This window comes from Elephas maximus, chromosome 9, assembly GCF_024166365.1.
Source record: "Elephas maximus indicus isolate mEleMax1 chromosome 9, mEleMax1 primary haplotype, whole genome shotgun sequence".
Taxonomy (NCBI): Eukaryota; Metazoa; Chordata; class Mammalia; order Proboscidea; family Elephantidae; genus Elephas; species Elephas maximus.
The window spans coordinates 82,204,243-82,228,063 of record NC_064827.1 but is presented as its reverse complement, the minus strand read 5'-3'; the positions used below and the strand labels follow the sequence as shown (position 1 = coordinate 82,228,063).

Below are 23,821 nucleotides of genomic sequence, written 5' to 3'. Positions count from 1 at the left end.
AGGCCAGGAAAGACTTCCTAGAAATGGAAATTTACACAGAGCCCTTAGGAGACCAGTGCTATCTGGGGTTTTACTGTGAGCAGTAAACAGACCATGAGGGTCACTGGCTCTGCTACCTCTCCTTGGTCTGACTCAGGGGATGAGGAAGAAGGTACCTACTAGCTGAACTGGAAAGGGATGACTCCCACTCTAGGCGACACGGGCCTAGATGTGGGAGGACAGAGTGAAGGCGAGGGTGGGGAACTTAGGCAAGGGGATGCAGCCAGGCAAGAGGCAGAGGACACTTTAACTGGCCGCTTCCTGGGAGCATGGATGTTCATCCATCAAAGGGGAGGCCACCAAAAGGCCAAAGCCTGCTGGTTGCTCCACTCTCCTCCTCTCACATGCACTCAGGATGCTCTGGCTTTGGGACAGGCTACCTGAATCACCCGCCTGGAGCCCAGCTGTGGGTGCCTTTAGAAAGCATAGCCATGGGTGGGAGGCCAGGCTGTAATGCGGCTGCCAGGTTCTCTGATGTCACAAACCACTTGGCCTTTCCCTGGGGGGTAGTTCCACCATGGGGGTGGGGCTACCGGCTGCTGGCGGGAGCTACTTGCTTAGCGAGATTCACAGCTGTCACTCTCCTGTCTAGGCTCAAAGCCCTTTTTGATCCTCTGCACTCAGACCACCAGGATCCCAGTCTCAGCTCCAACATCTGCTAGGTGTGGGGCCTTGAGCAAGTCTTGGTTTCCTCTGTAAAATGCACATAATAGGAGGCCTCCTTGCACAGAGTGGCTGATAGAGGATGAAATGAAGCTTGTCCAGAGCTTATCACACACTTGGGGCCCAACAGGCCTGGGCACCTGTCAGGGTGAGAGGAGGCCCAGCAGGAAGGGAGTGCCCCCAGGACCCTTTCCCAAACCTTCTCTCCCCCACCTTCAACCTACCCAGCCCTGGAGGCTCCAGGGTCACCTGCACTGTTTCTATCCAGCCATCACCTTCTTGTGACCAGGAACACCAGGGCAGTACAGCGTTTTTTCAGGCCTGCAGAGCTCGAGGGGCACGGGGGCAACCCACCTCCGTCCGAGGCAGAAACTGAACTACACTACCCAGAATTCCTGGCGCTAGCCAGAAAGGAAATGTCGTTTTAACAAGGAGAGGTTCAGCTCCCCGAGCAGCTGCAGCGAGAGAGAAGGAGGAGGGAGAGAGAGGGAGAGAGCTTACTAGGGGGAGGGAGGGCCGCGTGCTGGGAGCGAGGGTGGAAGAGCTCAGCCGGCCGGGAGGAGGAGGAGGCGGCCCGCCCGCCCGCCGGCGCCTACCGACCTGCAGCCCCGCGGGGCCAGCAAGCTGGCGGCGGTCCCTGCGTGCGCGGCGGCGCTCTGGCCCAGGCAGCTGCGGGCCAACGCCGGGGCCAGACCGGCGCAAGGGCTGAGTTTCTGCAAAGTTTGACCTGGTTGCCTTTCTGATGCTGCAGCAGAGCGAGGCAGAGCCGGGCGCACCAGGCGGCTGCGGCGCGGTGGCGGGGCTGATAACGACAGCACTCTCACAATGATCATAAAATAAAGGGGGCTAGCGGGGTGGGGGCGAGAGAGGCCCGAGCCTCAGCCCTCCGCCCCCGACCACCCCCAAGCAGCCCTGAGCTAGGAGGAGGTGGGGGCGGGGGGACAAGGCGCCCAAGCTGGCCCCAGACCCCTGTAGAGCCTAAGGACACTGCCCGGGAAAAGGGGTGGGGGCGCCCCGAGAACGTGTCCCTGGCGGGCCGGAGCCGCCTGGCTGCTGGCGGCTGGGTCAGGGGCGTCCGGAGGGCGGCGGCGGGCAGGTGAGTCGGCGGCGCTGCCCGGGTGGGGGCGTGCGCGCCAAAGTTTCCGGGCAGCTGTCCGCGCACCCGAAGCGCAGGGATCCCGGACCGCTCCCAGCTGGCGATGGGGAACCAGAGGCGCCCGAGCCGGGTCGGAGGTGGGGGATGGGGCACCGCGACCTCAGGGTGCTGGGGGAACCTGGCCCCGGAAGGGGCGCGCGCTCGATCTGGCTGGACTGGCGTGGGGTGGGGGGGCACTGCGCCCTCAGGGGGCCGGAGGGAACCGACCGGGAGTCGGGGGGAGGCGCCCGGCGCTAGCGGGGTGGTGGGGGTGGAGGTGGCAACAGCAGTGCCCAGGCTGGCAAGTCCACACTGCCCACTGCAGTGCCAGCCGGTCGCCCCCCCACCCCCAGGCCAGGAGGGTGTCAGCGGAGATGTCACCGGCGGCGATTATTCGCTGGTGCGCGCGGTCGTGCGGCCGCCACTGACGGGGCGGGCGGGGGGGCCGCCGCCTCCGGGTAGACCGCCCAGAGCTGCGCCGTCAGCTCCGCAGCCTGCGCCCAGCGCACACGCGTCGCCGCGCCCCTGTCGCCCCCCGCAGCAAAGTTCGGCTCAACTTTGAGACAGGCCCTGACGCCCTGTCCCTTCCACTTCCCACCAGGTCTTCGGGCGGCCGCGGCGGACCAGGCGGCGGTGGCCCGAAAGGAGCCCCGGAGCCTGCACAGCGACAGCGGCGAGGCGACCAAGAGCGCGGCGGGCGCTCGGAGGCGGGTGGGACGCAGCGCGCCCGCGTGGGGGCGTCCGGCCTGCGCCCCTGCCCGCGCCCGCGAGTGGGCGCCGACGGGACCGCGCTGCGTCGGGCTCCTCCGGGACCCCGCCAGCGGCCGGAGCCTGGCGCTCCCCTCCTGGAAGCCTCCGGTCGGCGCTCGCCCCCAGTGGCGCTTGGATCTTCGCTGATTGAACAGAAACTGCTCTTTAATTGATTCAGCTCCGTTGGGCGAGCGGCCGGGTGTGTGCCCGGGAGCGCGTGCGGAAGGCTGAAGGGCAGGAAGTCGGTTTTCTGCAGGGAGGGTGGCGGGACCGCGCAGGCGACCGAGGCTTCCTTATTTATGTCAGCCAGCAGTCGCCTTCTTCATCCGAAGACTTCGGGGAGCGTCTCAGACCTGCGTCCCCTGCGCTTGAGGCACGGAAGGGCTGGATGTCAAAACAACATGATTATCCATTAAACTCCAAACTTTTCTTTTTTAACCCAAAGAATATCGGTGGTTTTTGTCCACTGCTAGGAGAAGAAGAGAGCCCAGGGCTCCTGAAATGCAGCAAAATTCTTATTTATAAACAGGCCCAAGGTAGTGATATGCAAAACCCCTTTACTCGGTGAATTTTCTATCCTATGGATATCGATCCTGAGCTTTGAGACTGGCGAGCCCTCTGCACTGGGTCGGGCAGCCTTGGTCCTTTCAATGCCTGGTCTTCCCTGGGATTGCTGGCCTTCCCTGGAGATCAAAGCGGTCCTCTGTGCCATGGGCTGTATTCAGAGCATCGGCAGCAAAGCCAGAGTCTTCCGGGAAGGTATCACGGTAATTGATGTGAAAGCCTCTATCGACCCCATCCCTACCAGCATCGATGAGTCCTCCAGCGTGGTGCTCCGCTACCGGACACCCCACTTCCGTGCTTCTGCCCAGGTGGTCATGCCACCCATCCCCAAGAAGGAGACCTGGATAGTTGGCTGGATTCAGGCATGCAGCCACATGGAGTTCTACAACCAGTATGGGGAGCAGGGCATGTGAGTACTTCTCAGGAGCAAGCTCTTCGGACTGCTGGGTGGGTGGGTCCCGGTTTGGAGGTCTGGGTATGGGGGGGACAGGTGGGTCAGAGAGACCATTTACAGAGGGGCCTTGTCAGGGCCAGGGGGACACTTTGGGGAGGTATGAAAGTGGCCTCTGAGTCTGCCTTTGGTCAAGTGACTCTGGGTTTGCCTGTTGATGCAGATTGAAGTTGTGGCTCTAGGACCTTCTCTCTTACTGTCCCGGGCCCCAGGGTTCCTGTGCTCTTTCCCTGCAAAATGCTGAGAAAGCAGAGGAACATTCCACCCAGTGCCTCTTTGGCAAAGCAAGTGTGCCGTCTGCCCAGAGTGTTGATGCCATCAGGGGTCACCAGAGAGAGGCCTGGGCAGGCCTCCGGGAGCATGTGGCAGCTACTCAGGGAAGGAGAATGGAGCCCTCGGAAGCCTCCAGAGTTTTATAGTGCGTTGTGGTTGCCCCTCAGCTTGGCCCTCCGAAGTTTTACAGTGCCTTGCGGTTGGGCCTGAGCTTGGCCTTCCAGTATTTTTAAATGCACATCAGGACCTGAGGGAGACCTTTGCTGTTCCAAACAGTGTTTTGTTTGAGGGGTTAGTTTTAGAAACCCTGTTTGCTTCACAGTGTCAAGCTTTTTCTCTCCAAGGCAGAAGGCCACTTTATGCAGACTTCAAATGCCAGTGTCCCAAAGACCCTAACTAAGACTAGCTAAGTGGGGCCCATTGGCCTTTTCTTTCCAGCCTGGTACATTCCTAGGGTGTTGTAGGTCTTGATGCAAGATGCTGGGACCCTGGGTCTTATTTTCTGGCATATTCCCAGACCCCAGAGATGGCCATCCCCAATGTAGACAGAAGAAAAAGGGATGTGACTTGAAGTGCCACTTTAAGAACAAGAAGGAGAAGACAGTTGTTGTTGACAGAGGCTATGAAAATTATGGTTTCCAAGTACTAGGCCCCTTCTGTATGGTCGTTATGAGTTGGAATGGACTCAAACGCAATGGGTTTTTTTGTTTTTTTTTTTGTCTGAGAGCTATGCAGGCCATGAGGGGCAGCCCCCTTTGACCCTCACCATGCAACTAGCCACAAGCACTGCCCCCAGCCTCTCTCTCAACTTCCACCCTAGGAAGCCTCACTTCCTGGTTCTGCAAGTGAGGGCAGAGAATTTCTCCAGGAGTTGGAACTTTTCACCTTTTTAAGAACTTCATGGGCCACCTGTAAATAAGAGGGATTGAGGTGGGTCGGGGGTGGCAGGACCCCAATCTTTTGGCTTCTGCACTTAATGACGTTGACATTATAAGGCAAGCAGGAGGATGACTGTAAAACTTAAAGCGAGAGCGTAACCATGATGGCCCCAAAGAAGGTACATGTGGGATAGATCTAGATACCAGTTAGGTCCCCTCTATCAACCTGATTTCTACACCCTAGCCCCTCAGTTCTCAAAAGCAGCTATAATTAATTTCGGGTCAGAAATTATTCTTAGTTTTTAGGTGTGGAGCTTTCCTAGGAAGCCTGAAGCCCAGAAACTGTCTAGGACTTTGCAAAGCTTCCAGGACAATTGTCGAGAAACAAAGGCTTTTGTAGGGTGTTTAGGCTAAAACCTAGAAGGGGTAGGGAAGTCAGAGGGCCCTTCTGAATTTGGAAAGATACAACGGCTAGGAAGAAGAAAGCTTGGGGAGAATTAGAGAGACTAAAGGCTAATGAGACAAGATGCGCTGGGCAGAGGTAAAAGCCTGTGTTCGAAATTACACAGCCCAGCTATGGATCTGGTTCTAACTGGCTCCGCCCCTTGGGGCCCTCCCTGAGCCTCAGCTTCCCCATCTGTATACAGGGGTTTATAGGTGTCTTCAGGCACACAGGCCGTGTTCTCCATTCGGTGGTTGTACGTACATTTGGGCATCATTGCTGGATCCAGGCATGAGAGTCAGGAGACCTGAGATGACCTTGTCCTTACTGGGCAAGCCCTTTGTTCCTCGTTAGACCTAATATATGCTTAGCCCCTGCAGGCAAGCAGGCCTGGACAGGAGTCCCGGCTCTCTCACTTTCCAGGGCTTTGACTTTAGGCAAGTTCTGGAGCCACTCTGAGCCTCAGTCTCCTTGTCTGCAAATTGGGGCTAATATTCGTCCTTACCCATGATTTATTGTGATAATTACTTGAGGCAACCCTTGCCAAGCAGTTAGCACTACACTAAGCCTATGGTAAATACTTAATATAAGTGGCTACTGTCTTTAATGTTATTATTATGTGATGATGATTCTAGCAGTTGAGGTGTGATTCATGGTACCTGTAATGAGCTGGGGATCATGGTTCAAACCACAGCACTGGGGCAAATGTGAATTACTCATTGTCATGCCTTTTCTGTCCAGTCCAGGCTTTCTTCTTTCACACAGGGAACACTTCCTGACTTTTAAAAACTTAAAAATACTTTAAATCATGATTTGAGTTTCAAGTGGTTAAAGGCCATTTCCTTCTTCTCCATTCTCTCCTGATAGTTCCCTTTATTCCCTCCCCCTTCTCAGAATGTATCTTTCAGGGATGGGGTCCCCCGTGTCCTGCCCTCTGTGTGGGGCACATCTCATTCCCCCAGGGTTCACTCGTAGCCTTGGGATGGGACCAGCCCAAGAAGAGGGTGAAGTTTGAGGTTTCCTGGAAGGGGTGGCATGGCGCAGTGGTTAGTGGGCTCAGGCTCAGGGGTCAGAATGATCTAGCAGTCCTAGCTCTGGGGCCTCACTTGTGTCATCTGTGAACTGGGAAAAAGGACAGGATTTCTCTGTAGGCTTCTGTGAGGAATCAATGAGAAGAGAGGTGTAGGTGATGATCCCGTGACTGAAATTATGGCTGCTCGATTTCTTATTACTACTGAAAAAAATCATATTAAGAAAGTGGATGGTCACATAGCAGGACTCCCTAAGCGGAAAGGCCAGTCCCCTAGGCAGAGTTCTGCATTCAACCAGCACCCTCTGAAAATGAGCTGAGCTTGTTTAGACTCAGCCTCCTTCTCCTCCTTGGATGTAAATAGAAGTATTTAGGTGTGATCTAAAAAATTACTCTTCCCATTTCCCCTACCCCAGACCTCCTGTGATAACTACTGTTTTCTGTGTTTTTTAAGCTTGATGGCTTGAAAGAAAGTGAAGTGTGGTGAGTTGGTGAGACTGGCCATAAACCTCCACCAGCCCAGAATTGTCCCCCTGCCATGCCTGGATCTGAGCCGCATCATTCTTTGTGGTGGGGAGCTGTCCTGTGCATTGTAGGATTTTTAGCAGCCGCCCTGGCCTTTACCCACTAGATGTCAGTTGCACCTCCCCTCCCCCCAGTTGTTACAACCAAAAATGTCTCCAGACATGGCCTAATGACCCCTGGCAGGGGGAAGTGAGAGGAGTGTGAAATTGTCCCCGGTCGAGAACCAATGGACTGTCGTTACGTGCTGTTGAGTAGGTTCTGACTCACAGTGGCCCTATGTACAACAGAATGAAACACTGCCCAGTCCTGTGCCGTCCTCACAATCATTGCTATGTTTGAGCCCACACTTGTAGCCACTGTGTTAATCCATCTAGTTGAGGGTCTTCCTCTTTTTCGCTGACCCACTACTTTATCAAGTAGAATGTTCTTCTTCAGGGACTGGTCCCTCCTGACAAAATGTCCAAAGTACCAGAGATGAAGTCTCACCATCCTTGCTTCTAAGGAGCATTCTGGCTGTGTTTCTTCTAAGACAAATTTGTTCATTCTTCTGGTAGTCCAATGGTACATTCAATATTCTTCAACATCACTGTAATTCAAAGACATCAGTTATTCTTCGGTCTTCCTTATTCACTGTCCAGCTTTCGCATGCATATGAGGCTATTGAAAACTCCATGGCTTGGGTCAGGCACACCTTAGTCTTCAAGGTGACATCTTTGCATTTTAACACTTTAAAGAGATCTTTTGCAGCAGATTTGCCCAATACAATAAGGCATTTGATTTCTTGACTACTGCTTCCATAGGCGTTGATTGCGGATCCAAGTAAAATGAAATCCTTGACAATTTCAATATTTTCTCTGTCTATCATGATGTTGCTTATTGGTTCAGTTGTAAGGATTTTTATTTGTTTATATTGAGGTGTAATCCATACTGGAGGCTGTAATCTTTGATCTTCATCAGTAAGTGCTTCAAGTTCTCTTCACTTTCAGCAAGCAAGGCTGTATCATCTGCATATCTCAGGTTGTTGATGAGTCTTCCTCCAATTCTGATGCCTCGTTCTTCTTCATAGAGTCCAGCTTCTCGGATTATTTGCTCAGCATACAGATGGAATGTAGTGGTTAAGAGCTACGGCTGCTAACCAAAGGGTCAGTTGTTCGAATCCACCAGGTGCTCCTTGGAAACTCTATTGGGCAGCTCTACTCTGTCCTTATAGGGTCGCTATGAGTCGGAATCCACTTGACAGCAGTGGGTGTGGGTTTTACAGATTGAGTAAGTATGGTGAGAGGATACAACCCTGACACATAACTTTCCTAATTAAACCACACAGTATTCCTTTGTTCTGTTGGAATGACTGCCTCTTGGTCTACGTACAGGTTCCTCATGAGCACAATTAAGTATTCTGGAATTCTCATTCTTTACAATGCTATCCATAATTTGTTATGACCCACATAGTCAAATGCCTTTGCTTAGTCAATAAAACACAGGTAAACATCTTTCTGGTAGTCTCTGCTTTCAGCCAAGATCCATTTGACATCAGCAGTGATATCCCTGGTTCCACATCCTGTTCTAAATCTGGCTTGAATTTCTGGCAGTTCCCTGTTTTTTTCTTTTCACTTGCACAATATTCCGCTGCTATTCATAAGATTTTCACTGGCTGATTTTTTAGAAGTAGATCGCCAGTTCCTCTTTCCTAGTCTGTCTTAGTCAGGGAACTCTGCTGAAACCTGTCCACCATGGTTGACCCTGCTAGTATTTGAAACTGGTGGTACAGCTTCCAGCATCACAGCAACATGCAAGCCACTACAGCATGACGAACTGACAGATGAGTGGTGGACCATTGGACTAGCCCCAGATAAAATGAAACATTAAAGGTAAATCCACGCACTGAGGTTTAGTGGCCCCAGGTGGGGTAGCCAGGTGGCAAAGGCTAGGTTAGGCTTTTCATTCTTTACGAATGGGTTGTATTCAAAATATTCATTCCACGTACTTAACTGAAATCCGTAATGCCCCCAAACATTATCCCAGCTTGAGATTAATCTCTAATCCAGGAGGTGAACTTTTTAGAGTGACGTTGTGGGTTTGAAATGTTTACAATGGAATAAATATAAACACCAGCTCACTAATACCCTGATTTCTACAGAGGAGAGCTGTAAAATGATGAGTTTCTCCTTGCCAGCTTGAGAAGATTCTATATGGTTTTGGGTCCAACCCACATTACTTTTAAAGCCACCCCCCTCCAAACTGTTGGAGACACCTGCCTCCACAGCCCTGTCCTCCGCAATTCCTCAACTGCCACCTGTCAGCTGGCACAGTAGCTTCTAAGTGACAAGTCACAATTTCTTGCCTGTGTGGGAGATGCTTCAAGTTGCCTCTAGCTTGCCCTTCTCTGTGGCCCCCAGGGAACCTGGCCCAAGGTCAAGGTCAAGGCCAAGGCTAGTTTATGGCTCAGGATTCTACCAAAGGGCAGACTTGTGGTGGGGGGAAGGGGAGGAGAGCAGCTCAAGTAGAGGGGGTCTCTTTGGGTTGATAGTCCTGCCTCGCTGTACCCATGTCCAGCAGGGTGTGTCCCAGTCTCATAGCCTTTCTGAGCCCCAGTGTTCCCATCTACAAAATGGGATAGTAATACCTTCTTTATAGAGTCATCGTGAGGATTAAATGAGATAATGCATGGTGGGGCTTAGCACAGTGCCTGGTGCATATTGAGCGCTCAGTACATGATTGCTATTAATACTACAATTTGCTGTTGTTGTTTTTGGGTGTCGCTGAGTTGATTTTTGACTCATAGCAACCCCATGTGACAGGGTAGAGCTGCCCCATAGGGTTTCCTAGGCTGTGATATTTATGGAAGCAGACTGCCATGCCTTTCTCCTGCGGAGCAGCTGGTGGGTTTAAACTGCTGACCTTTAGGTTAGCAGCCTAGTGCTTAACCACTGTGCCACCAGGGCTCCTTAATGTACTAATCATAATCATCAATAATTTATTATCAATAAATTGAAATGGCTGGTGAAGAGTCAGCATAAAAATGGCTGTAATTATCGTTGTGGTTGTTCCTGCCCCGGAACCCTGTCTATAGTGTGAAAGTCCTTGGATGATGAGACGTCTGTCAGCCAGAGCTGATGACTTCGGGTGTTGCAGGGCTCTGACAAGCAGAGGTGGAGGGACCTGAGATGATGTGAGAATAGCACCTTGGACTCCCTTTCTACTCTTTACCTTCTCATTGTGTCCTCCTGAGGACTTCTTGAGGTTCTTATTTTATGACGAGGAAATGGCTTCTGTGACCTGAAGCCACTTACCTACCCAAAGAGCCCTGCTCATCTCCAGCGGATCTGGGGACCAGCCAGGGGGAATGTCCCTGGTGGCCATGTGGCCTCTTCCTGAAGCCTGGGCCTGAGCAGCAGCTCTGCACATCTGCACAGAACAATTGAGGACGATGCTTCCTCTCTGTGACCAACCGGAAGGCAGCAACTCCAGGGCTGGGCGGAGGGCACAGGCAGGGATGGGGAGGGAAGTCCTTCTTTCAAGGCTCTGCAGTGGGAGGAAGTGGGGTGGGGGGGCATGACACAGCCTAAAGAGACCTCTCCTGGACCAGCCCAGCCGAGTGATCACTCTAACCCTCACCCATCTTCCAAGCACTGAAAACAAAAGCTATCTGCTCCCAGAAAAACCAGCCTTAATAATTAGGAACACGAGCCCTGGTGGTACAGTGATTAAGAACTGCAGCAGGCTATGGCCGCTAACCAAAAGAATCCGCCAGGCACTTCTTGGGAACCCTATGGGGTGGTTCTACTCTGTCCTATTTTGTCGCTGAGTTGGAATCGACTTGATGGCAACGGGTTTTTTTTTTTCTTGGTGAATCAGGGAGACAGCAAGTTAAATACTGAGATCCTTTTCTTGTGATCCGACCTGGGTCAAACTGAAAAAAGTCAGTAATAGCCAGTGTTGGAGGAAACCAAAATCCTTTGCTGTTGAGTCAATTCTGACTCATGGTGACCTCGTGTGCTGCAGAGTAGAACGTCTCCATGGGGTTTTCAAGGCTGTGACCTTCCATAAGCAGATCACCAGGCCTTTCTTCCACCTCTGGGTGGGTTTGAACCATCACACTTTTTGTTAGTAGCTGAGTCCTTAACTGTTTACCATACCCAGGGACTCCTTCCTGTTGGAGAGGGGGTGGGGAAATGGACATCCTGGAGTGCTGTGCGTGGGAGAAAATTTCGAGCAGCTTCTGGGGGTTCAGTTGGTAATATCTATTAAAATGTCAAGTATACATGCCCTTCAACTGTTAGTCTACTTTTAGAGTCATCCTATGGAAATCAGTACACCTGGCCTGGTTCCTGGCATAGAGTAGGTGTACAGTAAATAATCTACCCAACAAATGAATTCATGATGAATAAATGAATGAAAGAACAAGAACATAAAGATATACGTGCGAGGATGTTCACTCCAGCACTGTTCCTGATAGCAAAATTGCAGGAACCAATCCAGCACCCATCAACAGAGGAGTAGATTATTGTCTGGCTACAGTGCAGGATTCAATAGGGCAGCTAAACATGATGAGGTGGGTCTGTAGATGCTCTACATGAGAGAAAAAAGTGTATTTTAAATTAAAAAATCAAAGTTCTAAAACAGTATGTAGGGTAGGAACCCATTTTTGTTCAAAAGAAAACACTCAAATGGGAATGTGTACCATGTGTATTTGCAAAGAGAAAGATCTAGAAGGATGTTTACCAAACCGTAATATGGTGAGTAAGCTCAGGGTGGGAGGAGGGGAGGGACGAAGAAAAGGCTTTCGTTTTTTCATTTTATACACTCCTTTAGGACTTGAATTTTTTTTTTTTTTTTAAACAAAAAACACACATTTTATAACTAAAAACTAAAACAGGCACTGTTGGTCCCTTCCTTCTGTTGTGAGACCTCCGGGGCCCAGGGCTGTGGCCTGGGGAAGAAGGACGAGGCTGGCAGGAAGAGGGTGGCCAGGCCCCGGAAGGAGTGGGGTTTGTTGTTGGGGGAAAGCCCAGCTGCAGTAGCACGGGCAGCAAGGGAGGCAAAACCTCCAGCGTCCCCCTCCTCGGGTGTGTGGGCAGGGAGCTGGGGGCTGGGAGAGGAGGGGCCTGGTGATCTGTTTGGTGGAAAAGGCTAGCCCAGTGGGCAGCGGCACACAGCAGGAGTCAGGAAACCAGATTCTAGACTTTGCTCTAGAAGGGAGCTCCTGGGCCTCAGTTTCCCTGTCTGGCCAGTGTGAGGGGAGTGAAGCCAGGGCTGGGGAGAAGGTCCATGTGCTCTCGGGCAGGCCCCTTACCCTGGAGACACAAACCCTTATGTGTAAAAACTTTTCTTAAAGTGCCGAACTGAAGCCACTTGTGGTAGGTGACAGAATCTTACGGGAGAGTTATGGCTAAATTTTATTTTAAAGAAACATATTTATTTTAATGTATATTAGGAAACCTTGGTGGCATAGTGGTTAAGTGTTATGGCTGCTAACCTAGAGGTCGGCAGTTCAAATCCTCCAGGCGCTCCTTGGAAACTCTATGGGGCAGTTCTACTCTGTCCTGTAGGGTCACTATGAGTCGGAATTGACTCGCCGGCAACGGGGTTTTTTTGTTTCTTAGAAGAGACGCAACTGAATTGGGAGTGCCTGGGTGTTGCAAATAGCTTGACTGCTAGCTGAAAGTTTGAAGGTCCCAGGCCACCCAGAGGCACCTCACAAGAAAGGCCTGGTGATCTACTTCTGAAAGATAAAAAAAAAACCCAAAAAACCCACTGCTATTCAGTCAATTCCAAAGGCCAGCCTTTGAAAACCCTATGGAGCACAGTTCTACTCTGACACACATGGGGTCGCCATAAGTTAAAACTAGTTTTAACTGTTCTAGAAGAATATCTTTTGACAAAAAAATTATAGCATGTACACATGGGGCTGTCATGAGCTGGAGTCAACTCGATGGCAACTGGTTTTTTAAAACTGTTGAGTTTTTAAAACAGCAACCCATTTTAAGGAAAAAATTAAATCACTAACAGTAAAGGTGATATGTAAGTAGAGAGGACAAAAATAGACACAGGAAGTTTGGGAAACACTGAAAAGAAGTAGAGGTGGGTCTTGTGGCTCTAAAATCCAGAAGCAGTTCCCGTGGCCTGGGGAGCTGTAGTCAAAGGGAGCCTGGCGACTCAGAAATTTAACAGGTGGAAAATGGGTTCCCATGAAAGCTTGAGGGGATCCTGCCTAGGCTCAGGCCCACCACCTGGCACAGAGTAGGGCTATTCCATAGTTGTTAGAAAAGACTGGAACCTTCATGTGGGTCATCCTTCCCAAAGAAGTGTGAAAGGTGTACCTCTGTCTGCCTGGTTCCAGGCCTCAGTGGCAAAGTCACACCCCTTCCTACTGAGGCACCCCTCCCGTTGAAGCCCCCGGGCACCCCTGTTTTCATCCACACCCCTCCAAGAGGCCTTCTGGAGTGGCCAGCTTCCTGCTGGTGGCTGGGCCTGGAGTTCTCAGCCTGGGCACTCCGCTGGGGTGATCCTCATTCACGCCTGTGCGTGCCTCCCTGGCAGCAGCCTCAGCCCCACCTCCAGCCTCCAGGGCAGGCGTCTCTGCCCCTTCAGATTCACTGTCAGTCACACCTCTGCATGTATGTAGGAGAGGCTCAGTTCGAGGCCACGTGGGTAAGAGCTGGCTCAGGTTGTGGGCCCTGGCCCAGATGCTTCCCAGTTGTGTGACTGTGGAGTAGCCTCTTAGCTTCTCTAAGTCTCCTCTCTAGAATGTCCCCACAGCCCAGCACCCAGGGCAGCTGGGGACTGTGACTGTAAGTACAGCTTCCGGCCATGCTACATACTCAGGGAACATTCCCGGTCTCGCTGGCATTGCTGCGGTGATGGCCATCCTGAACCAGTTGCTGTCATGTTGACTCTGACTCATGGTGACCCCGTGGTGTGTCAGAGTAGAAATGTGCTCCATAGGGTTTCCAATGGCTGATTTTTCAGAAGTGGATTGTCAGGCCTTTCTTCCGAGGTGCCTCTGGGTGGACTCGAACCTCCCATTTTTCAGTTAGCAGCTGAGCATATTAACTGTTTGCACCACCCAGAGAAACCCATTACCATTGAGTCAATTCCGACTCATAATGACCCTATGGGACAGAGTAGGACTGCCCCATAGGGTTTCCAAGGAGCAGCTGATGGATTCAGCTTTTGGTTAGCAGCTAAATTTTTAACCACTGCACCACCAGGGCTCCACCACTCAGAGAGGGGTGGCTATTCCAGCTGCAGCTTCTCCAGGCTGAGAAAGTCCCAAGAGCAGAGGCACCAAGCAACTCTGGGTGCCCTAAACTTGTCACAAAGCCCCCCTTGTGGCTGTGTAGGTTGCTGACAGTCATTGGCTCAGGCCACAGCATCACCTGTGTCCTGATTCTGGGCCAGGCACAGTGACAGATCCTGGAGTTGGGTTGGTGAGCAGGGCAGACGGGGCCCTGCCCTCTCGGCCCTTATGATCTATCTGGGGAGTCGATCTTAAACAAAATGATTGTATAATTATTTAATCACAGTTGTGCATTTGCCAAGAAGAAGCAGTCCCAGGATCCAGTAGCATCCAAAGGGGGCACCTGGCCTTGTATGAAGGGTCAGGGCATCCTTCCCTGGGGTGGTGACTCCAGAGCTTAGTGGTAAGTGATGAGTAGTTGTTACCTTGGGGAGGAAGACGAGGAGGGGGAGGAGCAAGACGGGGGGATGCCCCTGGTAGAAGGCCCTGAGATGGAAAGAGAAGGCCCATTAGAGGAACTGAAAATGAGGCCATGAGTCTGAAGCCTGGCAAAGGCAGGGAGGGGGCGTGGGGTGGCCTGGGGAGGTGTGCACAGAGGCTGGTGAGGTGGGCAGGGCCCTGGGTTTTAACAGCGTCTGGCTTTAAGGGTTTAACACCATTGGAGGGAGGAACAATGAGCGGTCACATTTGTGTTTTAAAAGAACCCTGAGGTTGCTGGGAGGGGAACAGACTGTAGGGCTGGAGAGGAAGCTACAGGCCTTCCAGGGAGAGAGGAGGGGTTGGGGCTGAGCGAAGGCAAAGGAGAAGGGGATGGAGGGGCAATCCAGAAGTGGGAGGGCCAGTCAGGGATGGTGCTGGGTGCTCAGAGGGTGCAGGCTCAGCCCATCTTGGGCACGACGTGGTGGCCAGTGTCAATGCAGATGCTCCAGTGAACGGATGGGTGGGGACGTGGCAGGAATGGGGTGCTGAAGGAAGCTGAGGTGTCCATTTTGGACATGTTGTGAGGGGCCCCAGGAAGCATGCTGAGGTCCAAGTTCAACACTGGACTCACCTGCTGTCCTTTGGGTTCCCACACCTACGAAGACAAGGCTGAGAATGCAACAGGTGGCTTCGTGGGTGGTGGGACAGGGCCCCGGGTATGATTTAATGCTCTGCTGTCACTGTCTTGAAATTCTTAACCCTTTTTAAACAAAGGTCCCACGTTTTTATTTTGTACTGTTGTTGTTTGGTGCCGTGGAGTTGATTTTCGACTCAGGTCGACCCCACATGACAGAGTAGAACTGCCCCATAGGGTTTCCTAGACTGCAATCTTTACAGGAGCAGATCACCAGATCATTTCTCCTGTGAAGCTGCTGTTGAGTTCAAACCGCGACCTTTCAGTTAGCAGTTGAGCGCTTACTGTTAGGGCCTGCCAATTCTGTAGCCCGTCCTGCCTTGAAGACCAGCAGGGGCCAGTGAGAGGATAAAAGGGGAAGAAGGGAGATCAGTGCTTCTCCAGCTCCCTGTGCAAGGGCTAGCTCAACATGCTTGGGTCTGGGAAGAAGGCCATGGGGGGAGAAGGTCAAAGTCTGTGCACTCATGGGCTGCAGGAACAGGTGAGTTTGAACTTATTAACAAAACTCCCCGCTGCCCAAATAGATATGTTGGTTGAGCACTTCTGGCCAGGCTGATGATGAGAGCTTTGCCTATACCTTTCAGTTGCATCTGCAAGTGGGTATCCCAGGATAACCAGTTGCCATTGAGTTGACCCCATGTGTGTCAGGGTAGAACTGCACCCCATATGGTTTTCAATGGGTGATTTTTTGGAAGTAGATTGCCAGGCTTTTCTTCTGAGGCGCCTCTGGGTGTACTTGAACCTCCAACCTTTTGGTTAGCAGCCGAGAGTGCTGACTATTTGCATTACCCAGGGCCCATTCCGGGGTAGGAGCCCTTATTGTTCCCATCAGGCAGACAAAGGCTGAGGTCTGAGCTCACTCCTCTACCCCATGTAGCAAAGAATTGAGGGTCTGCCTTGAAGTCTAAGGTTATTTCAGAACAACAGGAAATCTTACAGGGCGTAGGGAAGGCAGTAACTTATGGAATTCACTACTTAAGAGAAAGTATAATCCAAAAATACATGAGGTTAAAAAAAGGCTTCTGATTAAGTCAGGGATTGGAAATCTGTTACCGTTAGAGGCAGAGCTCTCAAGTGGCTCCAGAAGTTTCCATTTATTGCTGTTTACTGTATACCAGGAAAGATGTATTAATACACTTAATTGTCACAAAAACCTTGCAAGGTGGGTGTGATTATCCAGCTTACCAATCTAAACTGATTCCGACTCATAGCAACCCTATAGGACAGATTAGAACTGCCCCATTGGAGCCCTGGTGGCACAGTGGTTCAGAGCTACAGCTGTTAACCAAAAGGTCAGCAGTTTGAATCCACCAGCTGCTCCTTGGAAACCCTATGAGGCAGTTCTACTCATAGGGCCGTTATGAGTCAGAATTGACTTGATGGCAATGGGTTCGGTGTTTTTTTTTTTTTTTTTTTTAAATAGGGTTTCCAAAGCTGTCATCTTTGTGGAAGTAGACTGCCACATCTTTCTAACAGCGAGCAACTGGTGGGTTCAAATCACCGAGCTTTTGTTTAGCAGCCAAGTGCTTAACCATTGTGTCAACAGGGCTCCTTGAGTTGAAATTGACTTGACGGCAATGGATCCACAGTTTACTGATGAGAAAATGGAAGGTCAAAGGGTTGTGACTTGTCTAAGATGGTAGAGCTAGTAGTTAGTGCTGGGATCGGATCCTGGGCTGCTCTGTGTCATCCTGGGATCTGAGGGGGACCATGGCGACTAGACTGTGCCCACACTGGCCTTGTGATGATTCGAAAACATGACGCTGTTGGCAGCAGGGTCATTTATTTATTCTGAGTAATGCTCCCCATGAGATGCCGCTTGTCTGTCAGCTCCTGAGGCTCATCACCTGCCTGTGACAGGCTTGGGCATTTGGGGGCTGGGGAAAGAAGAGGGAGCCCCCAAGCTCGCTTCAGAGATTGAGTGAGAAGGGCCATTCTGGAGCTAGTCCCCACTTCCCAAAACAAGACCTTCAGCTTTTGGGAGTGAAAGGGGGGCCAAGGCAAGAGCAGAGTTCCTTTCACAAGCTTGCTTTTTGCCTTAAAAAAAAAAGAAAAAACTTGCCCAAGCAAGTATATCCACTGTGAGAGGACAGAAGAGAGTGCCTTCCGAGAGAGGAAGTTGGGTCACAGGGGGTGCAAAGGCACAGGGCCTCTGAGAAATTCAGACAGGGACCTGATCCTCTACCTGCCTGCAGCCCACCCGCTGGGGAACGGACACATGGGGCTAACAGACATTATCATTGCCCAGCCAATGGCTGCTGGCACCGGCGCTGCAGGGGCGGGGGGCCTGGGAGGACACCGTGGTCTTGGGGGCTGGCAGTACATGCTTTGGAAATGTGGGTTCAGATAAACTGCTGCCTGGGTTCCCTGGGGGTTGGATGTGTTTGGGGCCAGACAGGAGATGGCCTTCTAGGCAAGCATTACCATAATTAGTGAGCTTCCCAGTGAAATGGACAGAAAAATGAGCAAAATCATTTTCTTGATTGTTCTTCCTCTGTTGCTGTTAGTTGCCGTCAGGTAGATTTCAACTTACAGCGACCCTATACCTCAGATTACCACTGCCAACTAGGGTTTTCTTGGCTGTAATCTTTACAGAAGCAGATTGCAAGGTCTTTCTCCTGCGGAGCTGCTGAGTGGGTTCAAACTGTCAACCTTTTGGTTAGCAGCTGAGCACTTAACCACTGTGCCACCAGGACTCCTTATTCTCCCTCTAGTGGCCCCAGTTTTGCTCATTGTAACACCAAAGCTATACACGTCTCAGTGAAGGAGGAATGCATTCTGAAAAGCGACATGTACCTGGAGAGTACCTGAGCGTACACAGGTGTGAGAACTGAACAGCCGCATTCAGCGTCAGCATTGCAGGTGCCAAGTTGGGACTAGCACTGGGGAAAAGTCAGGCCTCCAGCATCCCTGCCCCCCGACTTAGCCAAACCACCTGGGGAAAAGGTCCTTCACTCCCGGCTTGGCTGTCCTCTGTACAGTAGGATTGGACGGAGGTGATTGTGAGTCTGTGCTTCAAAGGGGCCCCTGCCTGGGGAGGAGGGCTCTCCCGATGCTGCTGTGATGTTGCTGTGCCCACCGCCACATGGGAGCATGGGGTCTGTGTGCCACAAAGCAGTTCGGGACAGGCAGAGAGTTACTATAACTACGGCAATGACAACAATACTAGCAGCCACCATTCACCCGCATTTGCTTTGTGGCTTTGTTTTCAAATAGTCACAAGGCTAGTGTGGGCATGCTGTGGTCCCCGCGGTCTTCCCAGTGGGAGAAGGTAAGATGGTGGGTGGTTGGTTAAGGGCCACCGCTTCAGGATGGCGAGGACCAGCTGGGATTCAATGTCAGTGCAGGCTACCAGCTCTGTGATCTTGGGCAAGTCACAAACTCTCTGACCCCTCTTGGTTTCATCAGTAAACTGTGGACAGTCACACCTTGCAAGGGTCTTGTGATGATGGAATGCATTACTATATAGTGCCTGGCGCACAGTAAACAGCAGTAAGTGGGGACTTGTGGAGACCCTCTGAGGGCAGTGGTGGCCATGAGAGCAGTGCCTGTAACAAGAAGGGGTTTGTAGTCTCCCTGGTGACCCCAGGAGGGACGTGTGGGATGAGTCTGGGGTCCAGAGAGAGCTGGGACCTTGCCCAGGGTCTCGTGCCAGTGTGGGAGCAGCTGAGACCTGCAGCAAGGCCTGTGGGTTTCTGTGTCTGTGCTCCGGAGCCCTGGGCTACTGCTCCCATCCTGGGAGGGCTGAGCCCCCTTGGCCTTCCAGCAGTAAATGCAAGGCAACTACAGGGTGGGGGGTGGGAGGGGGTTTCTGTGTGGAAGGCGCAGGTCTGTTGCAGCAAAGCCCTGATTGGCCCAGTCCAGGAGCTGGTGTGAAGCTACCCCTGAGGCTGGGGCTGAGTCCAGCATTGGGAGGGCCCCGGTCCAGTTGTACTTTGTTCTTTCTAATGCTCTAACAAAGGGCGCTAACCAGATGGAGGCCATTCTGGCCATAGCGTTGCTGCTTCTCCTTCTAGGCAAGCATGAGCTGAAAGACAGTGCCCGGGACCTCTCCCGTGGCACTGGCTCCAATCTGGCCAGAGGGGCTGGGGAGGCTGGACCCCTGTGTGGCAATAGCTGTGGCAGTGAGAGTAGCCCCCACACCCCTGAGCTGAGGGGTCTGGAGGCCTGGCTCCTGTGCCTTTCACCACAGCACTGGGGGTGAGGGTCCCTCCCCTTTTACAGCTGAGGACACTGAAGCCCAGAGAGGGCAGGCATTTGCCTGAGGTGACACAGCTGGTTAGTGGAAGGGCCAGGAATTACCCTCAGATCTGGTGACCCCAGGCTCCTGTCGGCCCCTAGAGAAGGAAGCTTGCTGCCACTCTGGGGCAGGTGCAGGCAGGACCCACCCTATCCACACCTGACACGCTGCGTGGCTTCCTGGGTGTCATCCTACCTCTGGGAGCCCATGGTCTCTACCCTGCCTGAGGTCTGTGGAGGCCAGCACTGTGAGCTGGAGGGGCATGCTGCTCAGCCTGGTGCCCAGCCTGCTGCACCAGGACTCCCAGTGTTAACAACCACCAGGTTCTTCCAAGTGGTGCACCCCGCTCCCAAAGCCCAGCTGGGATCAGCCCCCATCTATAATGGTTTCAGTCCTGGGGGGAGACTGGGGATGAAGTGAGAGAAGGGGATATGGCTTTTGAGGAGGATCATGTCTAGGGGAGCCCTGCTTCACCCAGCATATTGTGTATCTGTTTACTGTCTATCTCCCAGAGATGGTAAGCACCCCCATGGACAAAGCGGACACGGTCAGCTTTGTCTGTGCCCTATCCTCAGGGCCCAGGACAGTCCCTGGCCAGCCACAGGGTTACAGAAAAGCCTTGCTGAGTGACTGAGTGTGTGACCTACACTTCCTTTTCCCCAGGTCCAGCTGGGAGCTCCCAGACCTCCAAGAGGGCAAGATTGAGGCCATCAGCGACTCAGACGGGGTGAACTACCCCTGGTACGGCAACACCACGGAGACATGCACCATCGTGGGGCCCACCAAGAGAGACTCCAAGTTCATCATCAGCATGAACGACAACTTCTACCCCAGCGTCACGTGGGCCGTGCCGGTCAGCGAAAGCAACGTGGCCAAACTGACCAACATCTACCGGGACCAGAGCTTCACCACGTGGCTGGTGGCCACCAACACCTCGACCAATGACATGATCATCCTGCAGACGCTGCACTGGCGGATGCAGCTCAGCATCGAGGTGAACCCCAACCGGCCACTGGGCCAGCGGGCCCGGCTCCGGGAACCCATTGCCCAGGACCAGCCCAAAATCCTGAGCAAGAATGAGCCCATACCACCCAGCGCCCTGGTCAAGCCCAACGCCAACGACGCACAGGTCCTCATGTGGCGGCCCAAGTACGGGCCACCACTGGTGGTGATCCCACCCAAGCACCGGTAACAACCATGACGCTCGCTAGGTTAGACTCACAAATAATACTACTACTCAGAATGAACCCAAATGCACTCTGTCATTCAGCAAAATACAACCATTCTACCTTTTCCAGCGGGACGGATCTCACTGTGCTCATGCCCAGGATGGCCTCCCCCGGATCTCTCAGAACCACTTCCTTACAGGGAGGGAGGGACACCCAAATGGGACAGACAAATCCCACATGCGCCCTTCCATCTCCTTCCCTCTCCTTTTCTCACAGTTTCATGCACTTGCAACAGACTCCCAGAAACAACTGCTTTTCTAGTTCTTTTTCTTTTTTTTCCAAATCCTCTTTATGAGGTTCAGGGGTGGGAGGAGGAGGAGCCAGCGACGCAGAATGCAGAGGCCGTGGATCCATCAGCCCAATGATGGCACTTGCGGGTGACTTGCGAGAGCGGGGGTCTCCCCGTCGCGGCTCCCCCTCGTCCTCCGTCTGTCACGCGGCCTTACATAGACTTGCTTTGCCAAACTTTTGCCTTAAGCTGGATTTAAAGGGAAAAACAGAATGGGACAAGAAAGCAGCATCTCTTTTCTACTGGACTCTCCGTCCTTCTGCCAGAGGTGGAGGGAGGGGGATTGGGTCTGAGGTGACAGAGATTCAGGAGCTCCTCTTCCTGGTTGCCCTGGAAGAGGTTTAGACCTACAACCAGCTGCATATTCTTTCATTTCAGCAGGAACAAAACCACTGACTGACCCTGCCCAGAGAGCACCTCTTCCCTCCCCCTAGTAGAGCCCCCACCCCAGTACCTGTGGAGAGGGGGTGTGAGCTCTGGCCCTGGGAGGTCTGCCATGGGGCCCCTTTTCTCCCCTCTCCTCAGCATCCTTAACTTGCCTCGGGTGGGTCTAGGAGGAGAGGGAGGGTCCCAGGAGCTGGAGGTTGAGCCCAGGGAATTTCACCATCTCAGTCCTCAATGCCCATCCAAGGTCCATGGCACCTCCTCACAGGGGGGCTGTCCCTTTTCCATCTGCATTGGTCCCGAATGCCTGGAAGGCCGGCCACCTTGACTGACAGGACACAGCTCCAGGGTTAGTCACCAAGATAAGGAAGGTACACATGTCCCTTCTTGCAACTGCATTGTCAGACTTTAACCTGGGGGGCTCATACCCTTCTAGGGGATACTCCTCCCTGGGGGGATGCAGACAAGCACTGTGTGCACATGATGAGCATGGGGAGCGGGGCTCCAGAGGAGGACACCCAAGCCATAGGTGGTCCTGGAGCTGGGCAGCCTGGGAGGCTGTCAGCAGAGACCCCTGCTGCTGACCTCCAGGGCTGGGGAGGGTGAGATGGACCCATGGCAGAGAGGTGCCAGAGCCACTCAGGAGGCTGGACCAGCCCAGTGATGGCCTGGGGACACTGGTCAGGTGGCCAGTTCTGAGCAACATCAAAGTTTCGTAGCAATGTCTGGAGCTTTTTGGGGACACCCTGCTGAAGCCATATCCCTGCAAGCTTGCCAAAACCTGTAGCCACATCACCTGGGCCCTATATTCAAACCAATAATAATCAAGCACAGAAAACTATCAGATAGGAAACAGAATCCATGTTTGCTGCAGATGAGCCACTTGTAGGAGTCTCAGTGACAACTTGGGAGGGTGCGGGTTGCCTGCATCCTTCTTAGACTCCATCATCCATGTGACAGTATATTTATTCAAGGGGTGCTTAATGTCCACTCAGTCTCCCAAGCCAAGTTTGTGCCGGGAGACTTGCAGGAGTGACCCAGAAACAAACTGGGCTGGGAACACTGGAAGTCACTGAGGGTGGACAGTGGGCATGGTGCTTTGGGACACCTGTGTTGTGACCGGGACCTCCCCTCTGGGAACTGCTGTTTCCCCTTTGCATGTTTGGAGCCCAGGCCATCCAGAGAGGCTGTAGCCTTGAGTAGGGGGAAGGTGGGGTCCCCAGCTCCACCTCCAAGGACAGGTGGGGGCAGGAGGTTAGACTTGGTCTCTAACTGGAGTGGCCCTTTTCTGTACTCAGGTTTTTCTTGCACTAAACAGGAGAAAGGGCCCTGTGCGAGGGGTCCACAAACCAGGGTTCTGGGCCGAGTCATCACTAAGGGGTTCTTACTGGGGTGACGGTTCTTACTGGGGTTCTTAATCATCACTAAGAAGAACAGTGGGGTGACCTGAGCTGCCCGAGAGCCCCCCAGCCTGCACGACTCCGAGGCAGGGGCAGCGCTGAGCCCATTTTGAGGGAAGCAACGTCTGCTCTGGCTGCCTCTGCTGTTGCCCCCACCCCACATGCTTGGCCCCCAGCTCACCCTGACCCCTCGCTCCCTATCACCCCCGTGCCCTTTTCTCTCCATCCTTCCAGCCTCTCCAAAGACGGAGCTGGGAAGGCCCTGGAGAGGCCACAGGTCCGACCAAGGGTGCTCAGCTATGGTTGGTGTGGTTCCCAGCCTCCTCCTTCATGTTGGGACCTCAGGCCCCCGGGGTGCTTCCTGGGCCCCCGAGTCCTCTGGCATCCTCCCTGACCTGGACACTGATCCTTCCAGCAATAAGAACTGTCCTTGGTCATGGAGTGTACTGTGAAAACAAACCAATGCACTTACTAGGAGGCATGAGACTCTTGAAGAAAATGTAAAATGAAACCTTTTTTTCTAAAAAAAAAAAAAAAAGAGAGAGAAATAAAATGTAATTTTAAAGTAGGCCTGGCTAGGTTCTGGCTGTTTCTGAGGGGCCGTGGTGTTTCCTTTTGGGGTTGAGGGGTCTGGAGGCTGCAGGAGAGACCGTGTTGAGGGTGAGGGGGTGAAGGACAGTCCGAGGCTGGGTATTGTGGCTCTAGTGGCCTATGGAGAGACCAGGGGGAGCCCGGCCGCTTCAATAATGGATTTGTTCCTTCCCACTGCTTTGTCCAAGTTCCCGCCTCCATCAAAGGCCAGCCCTGGGACTTGGTCATATGCCAAAAAGTGCCACCTGGTTGGTGCCCTGTGTGGAGGGGGATGGCAGACTTGGGGTAGAACTAGGACTTGGGGGCAGCTTGGCTTTTTGGCAAACAGTGGAAACCCATATGACAAGGGTGGTTAGTGTTTAGTTTGGGATATAACCCAGGCCGAATCGTGGACCTGCAAACCTGTCTTCATATGATCATACAGCTGCTAGGACAATATCAGCCTAGAGGACGGCTCTGCGTCCCATTCTCAGAGACATATGAGAGGGGGTTGTATGGAGTCAAAACCCTGGTAGAAATCCCTCTCCTTCTTATATAAGGATGGGCACTGGGGGACTCAAGAGGTCCTGGAGTGGGTATGGGCT

The 23,821-nt window shown here is 52.7% G+C and overlaps 1 protein-coding gene across 2 annotated transcripts; it reads left to right on the top strand.

The window, feature by feature from the left end:
• The first annotated feature begins 1,194 nt into the window (after positions 1-1,194).
• FAM78A (family with sequence similarity 78 member A) lies at positions 1,195-23,246 on the top strand. 2 transcript variants are annotated; one of them, XM_049896348.1, is made up of 3 exons: positions 1,195-1,935; positions 2,439-3,560; positions 20,008-23,246. In XM_049896348.1, the coding sequence occupies exons 2-3, from the start codon at positions 3,238-3,240 to the stop codon at positions 20,534-20,536; spliced, it is 852 nt and encodes a 283-aa protein (XP_049752305.1). In that variant the 5' UTR covers positions 1,195-1,935; positions 2,439-3,237; the 3' UTR covers positions 20,537-23,246. The 2 variants fall into 2 exon arrangements, with proteins under 2 accessions (XP_049752305.1, XP_049752304.1); XM_049896347.1 differs by lacking the exon at positions 1,195-1,935 and having other exon boundaries at positions 2,075-3,560.
• The last annotated feature ends 575 nt before the right edge of the window (positions 23,247-23,821 follow it).